General features: G+C 46.5%; 1 protein-coding gene across 1 annotated transcript in view; it reads right to left on the bottom strand.

The window, feature by feature from the left end:
• The window catches only part of LOC106721829 (zinc finger protein 665-like), a 43,375-nt gene extending 29,084 nt beyond the window's left edge, over positions 1-14,291 (bottom strand). Inside the window, exons 1-2 of the mRNA XM_025216725.1 lie at positions 13,969-14,291; positions 12,331-13,351 (exon numbers count right to left, since the gene is read on the bottom strand). Of these exons, the coding sequence (XP_025072510.1) occupies positions 12,331-13,284 (954 nt within the window). The 5' untranslated portion in view covers positions 13,285-13,351; positions 13,969-14,291. The remainder of the gene's footprint in view (positions 1-12,330; positions 13,352-13,968) is intronic.
• Between the last annotated feature and the right edge of the window lie 5,809 nt (positions 14,292-20,100).

Genomic DNA, 20,100 nt, shown 5'->3' with positions numbered 1-20,100 from the left:
GCCCTGGAGGCCTGGTTCCAGGCACCGGAGAAAGGCTCCCCCCTGGGCTGGGCACCAAGGGGCTGCAGTGCTGGTCTTTCCCCAGCTGGGAGAGCAGCAGCTGCCCAGTGTAGGCTCTCAGATCACAATGGAGGAGGCAGCAGCAGCAGCATCTGACCCAGGAAGCTCAACCCTGATATCCTGAGCAGCAAAAATAGAGAGAGAGCAGCCTCCCCTCCCTTAGCAACAGCCAGAGCCCTCTAGCGACAACAGCTCATGAAACCCCCTCCCTATTCTCCCCCTTCGGGAAAGACTCTTGCACAGGAGGGATCTGACCAGAATCCTTCCGGCACAGGTGGAAGGTGGGACCAGAGGATCAGAGCATGGATGCGCCTTAGGACAGGTGCCAGGACCAGATATTTCCGAGGGAAGTGCTGTAGCACGTGCCACGTGCCCCCGTGTTTCATTTCTGTCTTAAGTAGAGATTGATTGAATCCTAAAATGCAGGGTGTGTGTGTCTACATGAGACACCTTAATACGCAGTGGACTGATCTACTGCGCAATAGTGCATCATGGCAAAAACCGTGCTAATGCGCTAATGCACAGTTGAATTAGTGAACTGCTCGTTAAGCGTCACAAAAAAGTTCACCTTTGCTACTGCACATTAGTGTAGCTACTGCGCCTTTATCTAGTACCTCATATTAGAGGTACTAAACTTCATGCACTGTAGCAAAGGCACATTCACAAACGTGTAGACATACCTACTTTAACACCCCTTGCACAGTGCTGGGTCAGAAGTAACACTCAGAATTGCACTAACTCTGAACACTGTGGCGTGAGCAGAGGTACTGTGTGTTTTTGGCATCTTGTAGAGTTATTGCTTTTAGTGGCTTCCTGTGACAATGAGTTCAATGGTCTCATGACCTTGTCTGTCTATGGTCTCATGACACATTTAAGTAAAGTTAATCCTACTTTAGGGCAGCTACAGACTTGGTGGTCTCTCAAGGTCCCTGCCAGCATGATTCTCTATGATCCATTGTTGTGTGGCAAGGTATTTCCTATTACTGATTTTGAATTTGCCACCTTTTAATTTCACTGATTATGCTTTGGTTCTGCGTCAAGGAGAACAAGACCTCCCAATCTATCTTCTTTGGACCATTATTTTATTTTACTTGTATCATGCCCTGCCTCTCTAAAAGTAACAATTCCAGTCTTTTCAGTTTTGTCGCACAAATTTCCCCAGGCTTTTGGTCATTCAACCTTTCTCAGAAATATTCTAATTCTACAATCTTTTGGAGGGGAGGGTGACCAGTGCTGCATGTGGGCTTCAGATCAGGCAGTGCCACTGTTAAAATAAAGGCAATTTAAGAATCTCTGCATTATTTCATGTCAATCAACCCATCTCTCAGGCATTCTAATCTTTTGCTATTTTTTTTTTTACGACAGCTGCACATTGTATAAATGGTTCCATTGAACTGCCTCCATCAGTCCTTTCTAGTGACAATACAGTGAATTTGGCATTCTAATTTTGAATAATTTAACATTTTTCACTCCTGTGTGCATTGCTTTGCTGACAGTGAATGTCATTTGTTGCTGTGGTGCTCATTCCCCTCCCTTGGTTAGGTCCTCAGAAATGTCTGGAGCAAAAGTACCAGAAGTATGTGTCTCCTGCTGCCATCCAGGGCTCCTGGCAGCCCCATGAGCCAGATGCCCAGCAGGCTCATGTTGGGATCCTTGGATTCTCATATATACAAGTTACAGCAGGAAAGACTGAGAACCAGAACTCCTGGGGTCTATGCAGGGCCGGATTAACCCTTTAGTGGGCCCTAGGCAAACAAACTCATGGGCTGCCTTAGGAAGCAGCCGCTGCGGTGGCAAGGCCAGTGAAGGGGAGGGGGAAGGGAAGGGAGGTGGACAGGGCCATTTGTACCACTGCCACGGAGGCAAGGACCAGGAACTCCTGCAGCTCAGGGACCTAGGCATGTGCCTATTATACCTATGCGTTAATCTGGCCCTGGGTCTAATGTCTGGCCTTGGCAGAGGAGTGGGATTTAGAGGTTCTGGGAGAAGCTACCTGCAAAGTTAGCACTTGTGTTTTGCAGGGTAGTATGGTTCAATATCTCCTCACTTGCCTTAGGGACCCAAAGTCACGGGAGGAGGAGGGGGAGTGATACCTGTATTTGTTTCCTTTTGGAGGTGGGGTATGAAGTCTTGCTCTGTAATAGGGGATGTGAAGCATACAGCATTTCATAGATTTCATAGACATTAGGGCTGGAAGGGACCTTGGAAGCTCATTGGGTTCAGCCCCCTGCCCAGGGGCAGGAAGTCAGCTGGGGTCAAAGGATCCCAGCAAGATAAGCATTCAAACATTTCTTAAAAGCGTCTAGAGTAGGTGTTTACACCACCTTTGAAGGGAGTCTATTCTAGGCCTTGGGGGCTCAGACAGTAAAGAAGTTTTTCCTTATCTGCAGCCTAAAACGGTCTTGGAGGAGTTTGTGACTGTTGGACCTTGTCATCCCTTGGGGCACTCAGGTGAACAGGTGTTCCCCCCGATCCTGATGCACACCCCTGATGTACTTATAGGCTGTGTTATTATGCCAGACAGGAGAGGGGAGCTTTATGCTCATGCTGTCCTGGCCCCTGCACCCAAGCACCCTGTTTTCTTATCCAGAGATATCAGAGATACAGCCCGTAAGGCAGCTCCACCTTGCCAAAACCCCACCCTGGGGCTATCACCAATCTTTGAAATAAACAGCTCTAAACTCTAGGGCCTTTCCTTGCCTGCTGCAGGCACCCAAAGGCCACCTTGAGCTCCCCAGAGGAGAGAGGGGTGAGAAGAGGAAAGGACCAGGGTGTGAGGCTGGTCAGAGAATTCCTCCAGCAAGGGGAAGAGTGGAAAGGACAAGATAATGAAGGGCGTAAGGAAGGGCCAGCACATGCATTTACTTTTTAAGACACTCTGCAATTGTCTGGATGGTTATTTAAGTTCAGGGGCCAAAAAGGCACATTTCAACTTCAAGTAAGGCAGCAAAAATTGGACTCTTGATAATGACCTTTCTACTTCCAGCTCCCTAATCCCAAGTCAAAAAGTCAATTTTAGCACTCCTACTCTGCACTAATGAGTATTGTGATAGGGGTCAGGAAGCTTTTCCTCCCAGCAAGTACTGGGACTTCAGGACCAAGCTTCTGTTCCCGTCTCCAAATCCCTAGGTTTGCCCCCACATTGCATCCACAGAAAGCCTTGCTTTCCCCTCCAGCTCTCCATACCATGTGCTACTCCCAACAATCCTTGCCTGCCTCATGCCCTACTCATCTGAGCCGTTCAGTTCCCCTGACTTGCAGTCAAATTGGACCTAGCACTCTCTAGAGCAGGGGTGTCCAACTTTTTTTAATGTAGGTCTGGATCATGAACTTTTTATCACCCAGTGGGCTGGCAAGCCATATTCAAAGACCTCACAGGAAGCGGTATCACATCACCCCCCAAAACGATAGTACAGTGTTTACTTTCGTTTCCCGTCGCAACACCTCAGGCCTCAGAAAACGGCTTGGAGGGCCACGTGGAGCCATCACGGTCCGTATGTTGGACAAGCCTGCCCTAGAGGGAAAAGGATCTGTATCCCATTTCATACACACCCCTAAGCAAGCCAAACCCTGGACCTGAGGCCATACTGGCACTTGTAAACCATTCCTAACTCCCTTCAGCCAACTGATCCCTGCTGCCATGGGTCTAAATCAGAGCCAATGTCCTCTAGAAACAAGAGAGCCCATATCCTATTCCCCATGCCCAGAGCCAGTCAGTCTCACTCCTCTCTGGTCTGGGCTGGGAAAAGAATCAACACACCTTAAAAAAAGAAAGACCCTGTATCCCACGCTGCATGGCCACAGCCAGCTGGTCCCCTTGACTTGTGCCTGGATGACTCCTAGAAAGGAAAAGCCTTATGTCCCATTCCCTGCTTCGCCTGAGACATCCCTCTTCTGAAGAAATAAGGAAATGGATAATCCAACAAGAAACACCCAGTGTGGTAAAATGTTAAGGTATAAGTGTTTATTTCCACTCAGCAGGGAGCATTCATACAGTGTAGAACTAGCCCAAGTCAAGACAACCATAAAAGAAACAGAAAGGGTGAGGGTGGTCGTGAGGAGGAGAGAGCTCTAAAGAAGTGATTCTCAACCAGGCACCTTGGGGTGCCATGAGATTTTTCAAGGGTGCTGCTGGATGCTCACAATGTTAGCACTGTTAGGTGTGCAAACACGATTCACAAGATAAACTCAGGGATGTCAGATAGGAATCCATGGCGTTAAAACATATTCTGACCATAGATTCATAGCTTCCAGGGTTGGAAGGGACCTCAGTGGGCCATCTAGTCTGACCCCCTGCCCCTGACAGGAAAGAAAAGGTCACCAAACCTGGGGTCATGTAATCCCAGCCAGGTGCCTGTCCAGTCTCCTCTTGAAGACCCCCAAGGATGGGGTGAGCACCACCTCCCTTGGAAGCCCATTTCAGATCCTGGCAACCCTGACCATGAAGAACTTTTTTCTAATGTTCAGTCTAAACCTACTCTCCAGTAGCTTATGGCCATTGTTGTTCCAGGGGGTGCCCTGGTAAACAGATCATTGCCTAGTTCATGTTTCTCTTCCCTTATGAATTTGTACGCTGCCACAAGGTCCCCTCTCAGCCTTCTCCTGGAGAGGCTGAAGAAGTTAAGGTCCCTTAGCCTTTCCTCGTAGGGTCTTCCCTGCAGGCCTCTAATCAGGCGAGTGGCTCTTTTTTGGACCCTCACCAGGTTGTCCACATCCCGCTTGAACTGCAGCGTCCAGAACTGGACACAGTACTCCAGCTGTGGTCTGACCAGTGCCGCATACAGGAAGAATTACTTCCCTGGACATGTTTGTGAAGCACCTACAGATGCACGACAAGGTGTGATTGGCTCTGCCAAGTGCTTTATCACATTGGCAACTCATGTTCGTCCTTCAAAGATCTCTTTCTGCCTCAATGGTGCTGAGAAGGCCACCCCCCAGCCTATGGGTATGATGGCAGTTCTTTCTCCCTAGATGTAACACCTTGCACTTGTCCTTATTGAATTGCATCCTGTTGCTTTCTGCCCACTTCCCCAACCTGTCTAGGTCAACCTGGATCTGGTTCCTCCTCTCCAGGGTGTTAGCTTCACCCCATATTTTTGTGTCATCCGCGAATTTGGATAGGGTGCTTCCCACCCCCTCATCCAAATCACTGATGAAGATGTTGAACAGCACTGGCCCCAAAAAACTGAGCCCTGAGGGACTCCACTGCACACATCTTTCCAGGTTGACACCAGACCCATCCACTACCACCCTCTGAGTGCGACCCCCTGAGCCAGTTTGCTACCCATTCTACTGTATAATCATCCAAGGCAAATCCCCTCAGTTTATTTATAAGGATGGTATGGGATACTGTGTCAAAGGCCTTCTTGAAGTCCAGATAGATAACATCCAACTCGACTCCTGAATCTAAACATTTGGTGGCCTTGTTGTAAAAAGAAACTAGGTTAGTCAGGCAGGACCTGCCCGCTAAACCCATGTTGGTTACCCCTCCGCATCACATTAGCCAGCCGGCTCCTACAGATGTGTTCCTTGATAATTTTTTCTAGGATTTTCCCAGGGATAGAGGTAAGGCTGACTGGTCTATAGTTCCCTAGATCCTCCTTCCTCACCTTCTTAAAGATTGGGACATTGGCCCTCTTCCAATCCTCCAGGACCTGACCCGAGCACCATGAGTGCTCATATATCCTTGCCAGTGGTTCAGCTATGACACTCGCTAATTCCTTCATTACCCATGGGTGGAGTCCCTCCGGTCCTGGTGATTTGAACCGGTTGTGGTCTGAGTTCTTTGCAACAGAATATTTGTTTCATTATTTTTCTGTAGTCAAAAATAGGTGAAAACTAAGAGCTGGCATTTTCCAAGGAGTGCCTTGAGTCTAATGAGGAGTGCCATGCATCTAAAAAATGGTTGAGAACTACTGCTTTACAGAGTCAAAGACAAAAACGGAAATTCTCTCCTTGGACCATCAGTAGGAACCTAGCGGGCACCAGTATGTCCATTAGACCTGGGCTCCTGAAATCTTTCCACTGATTCAATAGATTGTCTTGTATCCTACTTCCCATGCTGCTTGTCATCACTTGGCCTCATCTTCCCCTATTTCCTGTGACTCAGCCCCTGCCTCCTTCATTATCCCTTCTGCTTCCCAGACTTAGCTCTACTCTCTGTATTCTCACCCAGTCCCTTCCTTTGCAATTCTAGTTGTTGTATCTCACCTCCTTGATCCCCATTGCCAGCCCCCAAATCCCACCTTCTCCAGCTCTACCCCTCCATTTCCCACCCCCTGTCCTACCTCTCCTGTTCCCTGATATCTGACCTCATCTCCCCTTCCAAAATTCATTGCTCAACCAATACCACCTTTCTCATTCCTCAACCCGACTTCTATTTCCACCTCTGTGTTATGCACAGGACACCTATGTCTGGTTCTTCCTTCTTGTTCCAAACTACTTTTTGAACAATTAGGCACTCCTGCTCTGTCAGGAACCAGGGCACCAGCAATTGCAACTGGCAGCAAACAGACTGAAGCAAGCGTGGCCCAGATCAAATCCCAGAACTCTGAGTGCCACTCTCAGAGAACAGTTGCTCTGTCCCCATGGCAAAAAAGGAGACATCCAAGGAGGCCAAGGATATTATGGAGAAGTTTATTTTGCACCAAGCCCCCCACTCCAGAGGATATCGCAGAGCCACCCTCACCAGAGATCTCTGTGCAGGTTGCAAAGATAAGGCACTATCAGAGATTGTGGGGTATGAAGAGTTGGTCCTGGGGCAAGCACATTGGTTACGTTGTATTAGTGCTGCATTTCAGAGCCCTAAGGAAGCACCTGAGCTGCTGAAACAATATTTACATACAATGTAAAACTGTCTGAATCTCCTACTATAGAGAAGGGGCTGATGGCAATGCGAGTGCTCTCTTTCTACTAGAGAAGAAGCAGAGAATTGCAGACACCAAGGTTTGCTCCCATACCAACTGAATGAATTGAAATGATCCTCAGACTTGTGAAAGGTCTAGATGACAAGGGTATGACAGGACCTGACCAAAGGAAAAGCTATTTGGATTCTCTGAGTGAATGAAGGAGAACCAGGTGATGTAATTTGATGAAGTAGGTTGTTGCCTATGCGAGCTCATGGCTCTCTGAACTAAAATACTTCCCTGCCCTACCCTCTACCTGACTTCAGACAAACAGAGCTAAATTACAACAAACCTTTTAGCAAATAGCCTTGCAAGAGGCTATCAAAGAAACTTAAGCAGTCACAGGGTGAATGGAGAAACTTAAGCAGTCACAGGGTGAATGGAGAAACTTAAGCAGTCACAGGGTGAATGGAGATTCTGCCTAAGAGAAAAGAAACAAAAAACAGGGCTATAAGGCAGAGGAGGTTCAGTGAACTGACAGAGATGGGTAGTTATTGTTAGCTGATGCTCACAGATCGGAAGCCCTTGTTGACTGCTGCTCAAGCAAAATCATACTGTTTGGTAAATTAGCCACAGACCCTGAGCACCTGGGTACTATTTTTAGCTCTATCACTGATCTACTATGTGACCTTGAGCACGTCACTCCACTCCTGTGCCTCCATTACCCCTCCCTTCTCTATTTAGATTTAGAAGATCTATATATTTAGTATGAAAATAACAAGAGTGCCCATAGTAAATATGAAAAAAAAATCCAATACTAGTTTTGGAAGGGATATAAGATTGTGCCTCAGGGCTTAGACCAGTGGTGTGCAAAAGGCAGCCCAGGGGCCAGATGCAGCCCACCAGGCCATTCTATCCAGCCTGCGGGGCCCCTAAAAAATTTAGAAAATTAGTATTAATCTGCCCCGGACTGCCTGTCATGCGACCCTCGATGGCTTGCCAAAACTCAGTAAGCAGCCCTCTGCCCAAAATAATTGCCCACCCCTGGCTTAGAACATACTATTGGGATTAAAAGACAACTTTCCCTAGAGACAGCTTATCCTGTAAGTGCCAGCTGCAAAGTTTCTTACACCTCCATCTGAAGCACCTGGTACTGGTTTTTGTCAGGTTATTGGGACTAGAAGCTCTTTGGAGCAGACGCTATCTCTCAGCAGATGTTTGCATAGCACACAGCTCAATAGGGCCCTCATTCAGTATGGAGGGAGGGAAGGTCCAAGGTGCTGCTGTAATGCCAATATTTAATATGGTATACTTGGAAAGTATATCTGCTACATTCTTGAATGCAGGGAGAGAGATGCTAAATGAATCTGGCATACATTAACCATTTGGGAGGAAGTTAATTAGCTTTCCTAAGGAGACTTCCATCTCTACAAGTATTCTCAAAGATGGGAGTGTGCCACAGACATTTCTTGTGGATCTGCTCACAAAGGACAATGAGGAAGGAGAAGGGAATCACTTCTGTGAAAACAAATTGCAAAAAAAGAGTAAGTGCCTTTTCCAGGGGTATAAATGAGTGTGTCTACCTGTGCACTTTAATGCACATTAGACTATGTAATGCGCATTAAAGGCCGCATCTACACAAGACACTGATTGCACAGTTCTTACTAAAGAATACACAAGTACTAAATGACTGTGCAGTAACCGCGGTGAGTTACTGTGCAGTAGCGTTGCTGAACGGCTCTTAGGTGATGCTGACTGTGTGGTAGCTTATTACTACTGTGCAGTAGTGCCATGTCATGCTTCAAGCCATGTGACGCTGCTGTGCAGCAGTAACAAGCTACTGCACAGTCAGCGTCTTGTGTAGACACAGTCAATTTGTCACAAAAAGGTGCTCTTTAGCTAATGAGCATTAAAATAAGCTAATGCTCATTTTTCTAGTACCTCACATTGGAGGCACTAGATTTAATGTGCATTGCCTAAAGTGCATTAATGAACATGTAGACATGCCTTACATCTGCTAATTGTTAATTCAAGCAGTTCAGAACAACTGAGCTACTGACCAGAGCCTCGCGAATCAGGTATAAGGTACACAGAAGGGACAGAACCTAGAAGCTAAAAAAGGGGAGGGGGTGTCTAAGAGCTGGGATTTGAAAAACAATGACCAGCCTAGACTAAGTGGGAAACAGTTTTCAGTATTAGCTACAGTCTGAATGAAAACAAGCAGAATATATCAGTATAACAGCTTCCCCTGCTCCCCTCCATCATATGAACAGTTATGAGTGGCTTTTTTCTGGTTTAGGTTCATCTCTTGGAATGGGCCTTAACCTACATTGAAAAACAATGGCTCGCTTCTACCAAAATAATAATAATGTCCATAAAGGGAAGAGGTGAACTATACTGGTATAACTAATACTATTTACCCATGTAGATACAGCCTCTGAAAAGGGACAAAGATTTTTAGAAACACACTGGGTTTTCTTTTCTTCTATGTGTCTCACCTGGTAAAATTTAAGAAGAATTTAAATCTAGATAGATTTTTCTATTGGGTTTAGGGTTTACTGTTTTTTTTCTGTTTCTAATGCACCTGACATGGTTTTAATGAAACAGTAAGAGCAAAACCCGATAAGGGCTAGACTTTTGGGATGATTTCGCTTATGATCCCAAAGAAAGCAGGAGTGTTTTGTTTCTGGCTCTGCCACTAACCTGCTGGTTGAACAAGTCCCTTTGTCTATGCTGTCCCTTTAAACAGTAAACTCTTTGGTGAAAGGAGCTGTCTCGGTATGGATACGTCTGGGGCCCTGATCTTAATTGCAGCCTTCAGATGCACATTCAATAACAATAACAGTGATAGCACTCCCTCTGGAAAAGCTAAGAATAGTGAAGGGCATCTGGAACCTCACCCCTTAGACATCTTGGTCCAAAGAACATAGACAAAAGTCTGACTGACTCCGAAGTGGTGCTTGTGTCAGAACAAAATACAGGGAAATGCTGAAGAAGTCAGAGGAGATGGAATTTAGAGAGGGTTACAGTGACAAGCAGACTTCCCCGTGGTTCTGACTTAGCACTTGTATTAAAAGATGTACCACCGATTGGAAGAGAGGGCGTGAAGGGTGGTGGCAACATTTGTAGATGACAGAATTATTTTAGCTTTTTTTGGTATAAACGAAACTGAATGAGTTTAGAGGAACTCAAACAAAGCTCAGGGTGTGGGCCATATGATGGCAGATGGAATTCAATGCAGGTAAGTGCAAGGTAATGCACACCAGACAATAAGATACCTTCATATTTTTAATGAATACTTAATTTATCTAGGAAGTGCTTAATACTATGATGATGAGTGCTATAAAAACCTTACGATAGATAGATAGATAGATAGATAGATAGATAAGTTTTATAACTCTTCATCCACCTCAGCAGGGACTGCTGTTTAATATTAATGACACTACATGGCCAATTAAAAAGAACAATATGAAATATCCATACACATTACTGGGGTAGAAATTAGCTGTAATATCTCAGCAAAATATACCAGGTTGTGTTGGTAGACAGCTGAGTGAAAAGCTCTGCTCAGTGTGCAGAGGTGATTAACAAGCAAACAAACACAAGATCTTTAAAGAGCATCTTGTTGTTTATAACAGTTTTACGGAAAATATTGATGCCAAACTCTGAATCAAGGGTGTGTTCAATTTTGGTGACTCCACCTCAAGAAAGATATAGGAGAAACTGCAGGTGTCTAGAGATAGGTTAGGAGACTAAGTACACGACCAGGAAAGATGCTTTGTAGCTGTGATGGTCCAGGAAATGCATTTAGGTTATTTAGCTCACCCTGTTCTGCCTTTTTCCCCAGACCTGAGGAAGGATGCTTTTTGCCCAAACACTTGTTCAGTATCTCCCAATTATACACTTAGTCCAATAAAAGGTATCACAAAAATACCTTAACTCAGGCCCGGGAGAGACTTTCGTACAAGGAGGGCACATCTACACATGAACACTTACTGCACAGCAATTTAGGTTACTGTGGAGTAACTGAAAATTACTGTGCAGACCAGGCACGCATCTACATGTGCTCACACATACTGCACAGTAACTATGGTGACTTACGCCGACTTGGGCGTAAATTTGCTACCTGCATGCCTGAGTAGTTACTGTGCAGTAACACACGTGTAGTCACGTTACTGCGCAGTAACACTGTGTATGTGGGCTGACTTGGAGTTAACTTTACTTCCAAGTCAGTCCACACACAGTGTTACTGAGCTGTAATGCCTGCATGTGTAGACACCGGCTTAAAACCTCTTACTATGCAATAACTTAGTGCACAGTAACTTACTGCCCAGAAAATGCACATGTAGACATTCCCAAAGAGTCTAAAGAGATGAGGACCGTTTAGTTTAGAAAGAAGGTTAATGAGTAGGAATATGACAGAAGTGTTAAAATAACAAGAACAAAGGGACATCAAGGAAACTTGAAAGACAGAAAACAAAACTGATAAAAATAAACATTATTCTACACAACACATAAATACCCCGTGGAAAACACTGACCCCAGGTGTTACAGAAACCGACAGTCAGATTCACATTAGACATTTATACGAATGATAGAGCTGTCATCCCCAGCAGCAGCAAGGACAACATTTATGAGGGGTGCTTAGTAGTGAGAAGCCAGCCACCCATTGCCTGGGAATACCCAGCAGCCTTCCCCCACTATACACTATTGGGAAATTGTCTGTTATGGGAATTTTGGATTCTCCTTTGAGGTATGTGGCACTAGCAACGTTTGGAGATGGTGGGAGGACCAAAAGGACAAGTGGTCTGATCCTGTGGGGGAGAGGCCATTCCTGGAATGCTGTGTCCAGATCCTGTGTCCATGAGTTAAAAATGATGTTGCAAAATTGGAGAAAGTTCACAGAAGGGCTACAAAGAATGGTCTAAAATATGCCTTTCACTGAGACGCTTACAGAGGTCTGCCTGCATAGCCCATTGAAGGGAAAGTTAAGGATAAGCTAATCAGTCTACAAGTACCTACATGAAGAGCGGGTACAAGCTGGCTCTTTCACTCAGCAGGCAAACATCCAGTGTCTAAGAGCTGAAAACAGCAAAGTTCAGCAAATAGGCAAATTTTAGAGCAAGGGTAGCTAACCAGTGGAGCAGACATAGTGGACTCTCCATCACTGGGAGTCTTTAAGTTGAGGCTGGCCATCTCTCATTAAGAAATATGATCTAGCTCAAACACAAGCTATTGGGTCTGTGTGATGGAGGAGGTCAGACTGGATGAGTTGCAGTTCCTTCTGTTTGTAGCACCTAGGAAATCTTTTGAGGCAGTTCTTAATCGTCCAGACAGCAGATCCCTCCCAAAGCAGATGGCTTTTCCCCAGCCTAGCCCACCCCGATCCCTGCATAATCTTCAGGCTTGGAAGCCTTCAGTATGCCTGAGTGGCGTAGGTCAGTAGTGGATGCTCTCCTTTGTGGATTTTCTCATGTCTCTTGTGGTGGGAGCTGTGGCTGAAGCCTTTCCCACAGAAGGTGCAGATGTAGGGCTTCTCGCCTGTGTGGATGCGCTGGTGCTGGGTCAGGGTGGACTTGTCAGTGAAGCTCTTCCCACAGTCAGAGCAGGTATAGGGCTTCTCGCCTGTGTGGATGCGCTGGTGCCTGAAAAGGTTGGAGCTGACACTGAAGCTTTTCCCACAGTCAGTGCACTTGAAGGGTTTCTCGCCTGTGTGGATGCGCATGTGTTTGATGAGGTCTGCGTTCTGGCTGAAGCTCTGCCAGCACTCTGTACATGTGTTCAGCACCTCCACCTTCTTCCTGGGCTTGGGCTTGGGCACCGTGCCTTCATGTTGTGGTGAGGCACACTTGCCCAACCTCTTCCCCACAGGATGGCGCAGGTGCTTCTTCTTGTGGGAACTACGGCTAAAGCTCTTCCCACAGTCAATACACTTGTAGGGCTTCTCTCCTGTATGGATGCGCTGGTGCTGCGTTAGGTTGGATTTGTCGCTGAAGCTCTTCCCGCAGTCGGGACAGGAGTAGGGCTTCTCGCCCGTGTGAATGCGCTGGTGCCGGCTGAGGCTGGAGCTGACGCCAAAGCACTTGCCACACTCTGGACACTTGTAGGGTTTCTCGTCAGTGTGGGTCCTGCGGTGGTTGATGAGGCTGGAGTTCTGCGTGAAGCTTTTTCCACATTCGATGCAGATGTTAGGGCTCTCCTCTGTCTGGGTTCCCTGGTGCACCACAAAGTCCTTGCGCTTCTTGATGCCCTGAAGAAGTCTAGGAGGTTTCTTCTCCAAAGGCTCTGCTTCCCGTTCCTCAAGCCCAAACTGGCTCTCGCAAGATAGGTTCCTCTCTGGGCTCTGGCTGAAGTCCCTCCTGGATATCCTGAACGACATCTTCAGTGGTTCCACTTTGCCAGGCTAATGACCCACCTCTTTAGCATCATTCATGCCCCATTGTTGGCTGGAAAACCAAAACAGCTCTTCAGCTAATTTCTTTTTAGAATCGATTAGTGTTGATGGAGCATCAAATAGGAATGTGAGACCCACCTACACATTGCCAAAGGCTCAGTCACTTTATTGCAACCCAGACCCTCCCACTGGGGCTAAACTCAGGAGGCATTTCTATCCCCAAACCACCTAGTAACAGAGTCCTTGGGACTCTGACTAGAAGGGAGTGAATCCAAGGAGCTGCTGTGGGATAGTCCTCTAACACTGACCCTGAAGGTAACCTGGGTGGGGGGGGCACCACTTCAGGAGCAAGGGCTGACTTTTCCTTCCCTTGTTCACAGGGAAATGACTCTGTGGAGCAGGGATGGGAACCAGGAATCTCTCTCCCCATTCATCGCTCCTGCTGCCTCTTCTAGTCTCTCTTTCCCATTCTCTCTCCTTCACCCTCTCTTCTCCTATCTGCCTGGAGTTTGTTCTTGGGGGGAATTAACTCTCCTGGAGCTCCTGATCAGGCAACCAGGAGGAAGAGCCCCTGCGTGCCAGCAGCAGCTCTAGGACTTGCAGACCCCCAAGGGCTGTGTGTGCAGAGAGAGCCCCCGTCTTGCCCGTCCCCAGGTCTCTCTCCATTACCTGGAGTCTCCGGCTCAGGAGCTGGTGTGGGCAGAGGCCGGGGCTGCCCTGGGGGCTGGTGCCAGTCACTAGGGCACAGAGAGGGCTTTCATGAGGAAGAGCAGCAGCTGCTCAGCGCGGGCTCCGGCTCACAATGGAGGCAGCAGCAGCATCTGACCCAGGAAGCTCAACCCCCATATCCTTAGGAATGAAGCAGCCTCCCCTCCCTCTGCAGCAGCCAAGGGCAAGAGCCCTCTAGCGACAACTGCTAAGGAGCCCCTCTCCCCGAGTCCCGCAGCCAGGCCAGGGGCTGGCCTCAAGGACACGTTTCTTCTGAGTGAATGAAGCAAAGGAGTTCCCAAACCTGTGCTTCTCGCTGCCAGCAGCCTGGGCCCCCCCAGCCTCCTGGATCCTGCGGGACGACTCCTGCCTCCAGCTTCTTGAGCATCATCTTGCTGCATCGGAGGAGAAAGGCCATTTCAGCGCACAAGGCGTCTTGCTGTTGCTTGTAAATAAAGCATCACAGAAGGCACCTCTTTCCTCCATCCCTGAATGAGAAATTGAGAAACCAGCATGAACGGTGGAACATCTCTGTCTCGCTGCCCTTCTTCCCAGTGGGGTGGCGTGGGGATTGCCTCTGAGGCCCATGAAGCACAGATCAATACAGATCCAAGTCCACTTTTAACCAGACATTCTGGATTTGTTTGCTTTCTGGGTAGCACCATCTGTTCCAGCTCCCTTAGGGTGGGGGAAGTTAGTATAACTATGATTTTCTGCAGGGGCTGGGGGGAGAGAGAGAAGAGCAAATGAGGGATTCATTCTGCAGGTTCTGTGAGGAGGACTGCGTTGGGGGAATTCATTTTAGATTTGGCAACTAGATTCGACAAATCTAGATTGGACATATTTAGTCTTAAATCCAGCATGGTTGGGAGTTATGTGGGACTAGAAGGAAGAGCATAAGATGGAGGAAATGTAACTCAGTGAGAGGGTTGCTGGGCTCATTGGGAATGGCAGGGTTTGAAAGTGCATTGCTTTATTATTGCAAGGTGTTGGGGGAAAGAGAGGAGAGTTATTTGCTGTTGATACTGGACTGCATTGTGAGAAAGAAGTAATGGAGCACGGGGTTTTATTAAAAAGCACCAAGAAAACAATTTGAGGTCTTAAAAATGTACATAAAAGTGTATTAAAAGTTTGGAATGATCGCAGACAAATGCCTAGTGTCAAACTCATGTATTTTTCCCTGTTCAAAATGTCCCAGTTCCCCTGTCTATGGTATTCATGCATCCCCCTTCCTTTATGTACTACCCAGCCTTTAATGAACGTATCTTCATAGCCCCACAGTGAGGTAGGGCAAGGATCTTGTCCCATTTTACAGATGGAGAACTGAGACTTAGAGAGACAAAAGCCCAGGTCCAGAAAACTGGAACTTAGGCACCAAAAGCTGGACTTAGGCAAAATGTGCAACCTCAGTGCAGGAGCACTATTGTCAGCATCCCACATGATCCCCTTAGGTGCTTGCATTTTCACCGGGAAAGTTTCTTCTCAGGACCAAACAACCTCCTGTGCAAGCCCTAAATTGGAACCACTTTGACAGCACTAAAAGCAGCTTGGTGCCTAAGCCTGACCACGATCCAGGAACTAGGTGGCCTTCACTGATCTAAGGCAGTATTACCTAGTGTGTCCTCTGGGGAGGTTGTGGGGAGGCGACACAAAAGGTTCTTGGGGGCATGTAAACCATGGCTGCCAATTCCCCCTGCTGCTGATAGCCTCTGGGGAACCAGCAGTGGGATGGAATCAGCGGTGGGAAGGGGACACAAGAGTGGCCATCTCTGCTATGCTGGGGTGCAAACCCACGAGCTTTGGGAAACACCGATCTAAGGTTACATCTATATAGTGCAAGGCTGACTGTCTCTGCTGTGTGGGTGCTAGTTCCCAAACCAGAAGTAGTGCAGCTGCATTTGTGTGGCACGCACTAGTATTGTCCTGGAAGCACAGGATCTTTGTTGACGTAGCTCTATATGACTTGCCCAAGGCCACAAGGAAAATCCGTGGCAGAGTAGGGAGCAAAATCTAGATTCCCAGACATCTAGGATAGTACTAACCATTGGACTATGCTTCCTTTATTGTTCCCCCACTGGGGTTGATGCAAAATTATCCTTATTCAAAGTAGCTGCCATATCCCTATGGGTTTCAAAAATAGTAGGCAGAAAGCAGGGCAGGGTGGCACCTTAGAGACTAGCTTGTTATTTATAGCAGTAAAGAAGTTATAAATTGCAGTAGGTTAGAGTGAGGCTAGCCCTAGCAAACTATCTCTGTTCTTTGTTTTCAATGAGGCGGGTTGCCTTCAGAAAAGATGATTGCCACAACATGGCTGGGCAGGACAATGCAAGACATGGGAACATGGGGTACAGGATGGGAGCTGAGAGGCTGCCAAGAAACATGGAGGCAGAGGCAGATGAGATTAGGAAGGATGGTATGTTTAGGTGACAGACGAATGGAGGTGTGTAGGGGAGTCAGAACTGGTGGAGGAAAATCATCAGTGTGTGGTACTGTAAGGTAGAAGAAGAGGAAACTATGGAGGGCAGAGGGGTGCACTGGGGGCAGTGAAGGGAGAATACAAGTGCAGAAGGAGACTGTGTAGTGTTGAGATGCAGATAAGAAAGGGACAGAGTAGTAAAGAGAACAGGGGAGGTAAAGAAAGGCAGTTCACAGGGGACACAATCTGGTACTTCACTTAATTGTTTAAAAAAGCTTTGTCCACTTTCTAATCCTGATTTGGTGGTTCATAGCAGGCACCCATGGTGCCATCACTCTTGCTGTTCTCCCCTTTTACTTGACTCAAAGATTTCAAGAGGCCTTCAACAGGCCTTTTGTGCTGTATCTCAGAACAAGTGTGTATCTCATACATACAGCAACATTGCTTCCTATGGGAGAGTTAAATATGCAGCTCTTTTCATCTGGCTGCTGACAGTGGTTTCAGAACTTGCAGTCAGAGTACGTACTTGGACAATACTGTTTGGTCAAGTCTTTGTTTAAACATAGACAAACAACTGCAGAAAAAAAGGAAAGGCTAGAGAAAGAACTACGAGAATTAACCTTCCATTTCTGGTGTGGTAGATGGTACGGAGTTGACATATCTTGCAAACGATGTAATGGACTGATTTGCACATGCATGTTTCTTGCTCCAGATTAACTATATTTTGTGCACATTCTATTATTTTTGCTACTGTGGAGAATCCAGTCGGCTTGTTTTTCCAGCCACCAATTACATTCTGGCTTTTAGATTGTAAGCTTTTTGGAACAGGGACTGTCACTTGCTCTGTCTTTGTACAGCTCCTAGCACAATGATGTCCTGATTTGGATGAAGCTTCCATGTTCTAAGGCAGTCCAAAAGCACGTCTACACCACCTAAGGTTTATCACTGTGAAAACACCCCCACCCGTTCCCTCTTGTTCCACACCTGCTGCATGCCAAAAAAAAATGTCACTACAGGCTTACTGGCACATACCCAGGGTGTGCCTAGCAGCACACACAGGCTCTCAGACTCAAAGTGCTAATGAAAGCAGGGTAGGTGTGGCCAGCACTGCTCCCTCACTGACTTCAGGCCATTGCTTTAGCAGGTATCATTTACAAAGCAGGAGCAAGTGGATCGGGTAAGTTTTCATGGTGGTGTTCCCCAATACTGTACAATACAGTGTATGTGTACCATGAATGTTAAATAAAACATGCAACTGCAAACAAATGCCCAAGCACTCCTCTTGCTGCTGTCAGTGTGCCTGCATCATAACTCATTTTATAATACAATCACACTGCTATCTTTCCCTTCAACAGGCTTTGAACCCAGGGCAGCCAGAACCACACCACTCCTCTGTAAGCTATTTAATATCAGAAGTAGGCTTTCATCTTTCATATGGCCCAGTCCCTTGGAGGGGTGCTACGTATGTTCTTCCTGTGGGTTACAGTTGTGAAACCAGGATGGTGGGTTGGGAATTGGGACTTCTGAGTCTGGGAAAGAAGTATAGCCTACAGCTGGGCATGTCAACTAGATTTGACATATTTGGGCTTATTCATGACATATTTGGCTTATTTAGTCAAGAGACAAGAAGACTGAGAGGGGATTTAATAGCAGCCTTCAACTACGTGAAGGGAGGTCTGAAAGAGGATGGAGCTGGACTGTTCTCAGTGGCGGCAGATGGCAGAACAAGGAAGCAATGGGCTCAAGTTGCAGCAAGGGAGTTTTAGGTTAGATATTAGGGAAAACTTTGTCACAAGGAGGGTAGTAAAGCACTGGAACAGGTTACCCAGAGGCAGTGGAATCTCCATCCTAGGAGGTTTTTAAGACCTGGCTAGATAAAACCGTGGCTGGGATGATATAGTTGGGGATGGTCCTGTTTTAAGCAGAGGTTGGACTAGATGTGACCTTCTGAGGTCCCTTCCAACCCTAATTTTCCACGATTCTATGAAATGTAGTAGGATGGGAGTTATGTGGGACTAGAAGGAAGAGGATAAGATAAAGAGAATATAGCTCACTAAGAGGGTAACTGCTGTAGAAGAGAAGGGCCTGACTTACCTCAAATGTGCCAGAAACTCCCCATTGTCTGCCTACCCTCTCCTGTCTATTCATTTATTCAATATATATTAAAATGTAAGATACAGAAAACCATTGGGCAGAGGTCAGGGACCCTCTCTTCCATGGCAGCATCCAGGCCACTGAGCTATACTTGCACTTACTTGCTCTCTTCCTGGCACCTCATACCTTCCTCTCTTGGCTGTCCAAAAGCTCAGTTCAACAGAAATGCTGGAGAGCAACCTAAGCAATGCCCAGCTCATAGCCTGGTGATTACAGCACTCTGTTGGGAAGTGAGAGATGCAGGTTTAAACCTCCTTTAGGTAGAAGGAGATTTCCACATCCTGGGCAAGTGTCCTTAGCTACTAGGCTATTTGGGATAAAAGGAAGGAGGGCCGTTCTCTTCCCTTTTCCTTCCAGGAGTATGTGTGCACTGGGTGAACCTATTCTGCCACAGGTGAAAATAGAGTATAAGGGCTGTACAAGTGCAGGTGCCTATGCAGGTAGGAAGCTGTATCAGTATCATTTAGGTGTGTAGGGGTGAAACAGGATTCAGCCCAGAGAGTCGAGAAATACCCACAGAATTGTGACATATTGGAACTAACCTGCAAAGTTCCTCAAAGAAAAATTGTGCCTTGCTAATCTATTGGCATGCTTTGATCATTCATCAGCAAAAAGTATTATACCAACTGCTTGTCATTTATTTAATTTATTTAGACTTCCAAAAAAACCCCAACTTTTGACAAAGTCCCTCACAAGAGGCTCTTAAGGCAGCCACGCAGTCACTTGATGAAAAAAAACCCTGTTATAAATTAGAAACTGGCCAAGAGACAGAAAACAAAAGGGAGAAATGGTCAGTTTTTTTAACATGGCAAGAGGTTAACAATGGAGTGCTTTTGAGGTCCAGTACTAGGACTAGTGTTATTCAACATATATTGATGGCCTATAAAAGGGGGGTGAGCAGTGTGACCGCAACATTTACGGAGAAAACATTACATGGGTTAGTTGTCTTTATAGAAGGCTGAATACCTTCAGAAGGCCTTCATGCTAGCTCAGCTGGCCATAACAGCAAACAGCGCTTGGTATAAAGTGCAAGGCAATGCACTTGGACCTGTACCATGCCATCATTTTTAAATTCATATTCTGTTTACTTGGGAAGTGTTTAGTACAGTGGTGACTGTTGCTAATTAAAAATATATCAACTTCTGATAGAAGCTGAGATTTTTCAAAACCATTTTAGGGATTTACTCAGTTTTGGAGATTGCAATGTAACATTTTCTGAAGTCTGTAAGGGTCAAATGTTTAAAGGTATTTAGGCACCGTAAGAGTAGAGAGAGGTGCTGAATGATTTTTAAGATGTGTCTAGGCATCTAATATTCACTAATTTCATAGGCTATTTCAGTGGGAGTTGAGCAGCCCCTGGTGACCATCTATGCATTCTGCATTAAATAATTATTGGATAAAATGCATAAATAGTACTAAGGTGAGAAGCCAGAATCCAGGGCTTCCTCTCTTCCAGAGTCAAGCTTCCTTTATCTTGCTGTTTTTCTAGCCCCAGCTCTTGCACTCTTGGCAGACTGGTGGGC

This window comes from Alligator sinensis, unplaced genomic scaffold (genome assembly GCF_000455745.1).
Source record: "Alligator sinensis unplaced genomic scaffold, ASM45574v1 scaffold1391_1, whole genome shotgun sequence".
Classification (NCBI taxonomy): Eukaryota; Metazoa; Chordata; order Crocodylia; family Alligatoridae; genus Alligator; species Alligator sinensis.
This window is presented reverse-complemented; position numbering and strand designations above follow the sequence as displayed.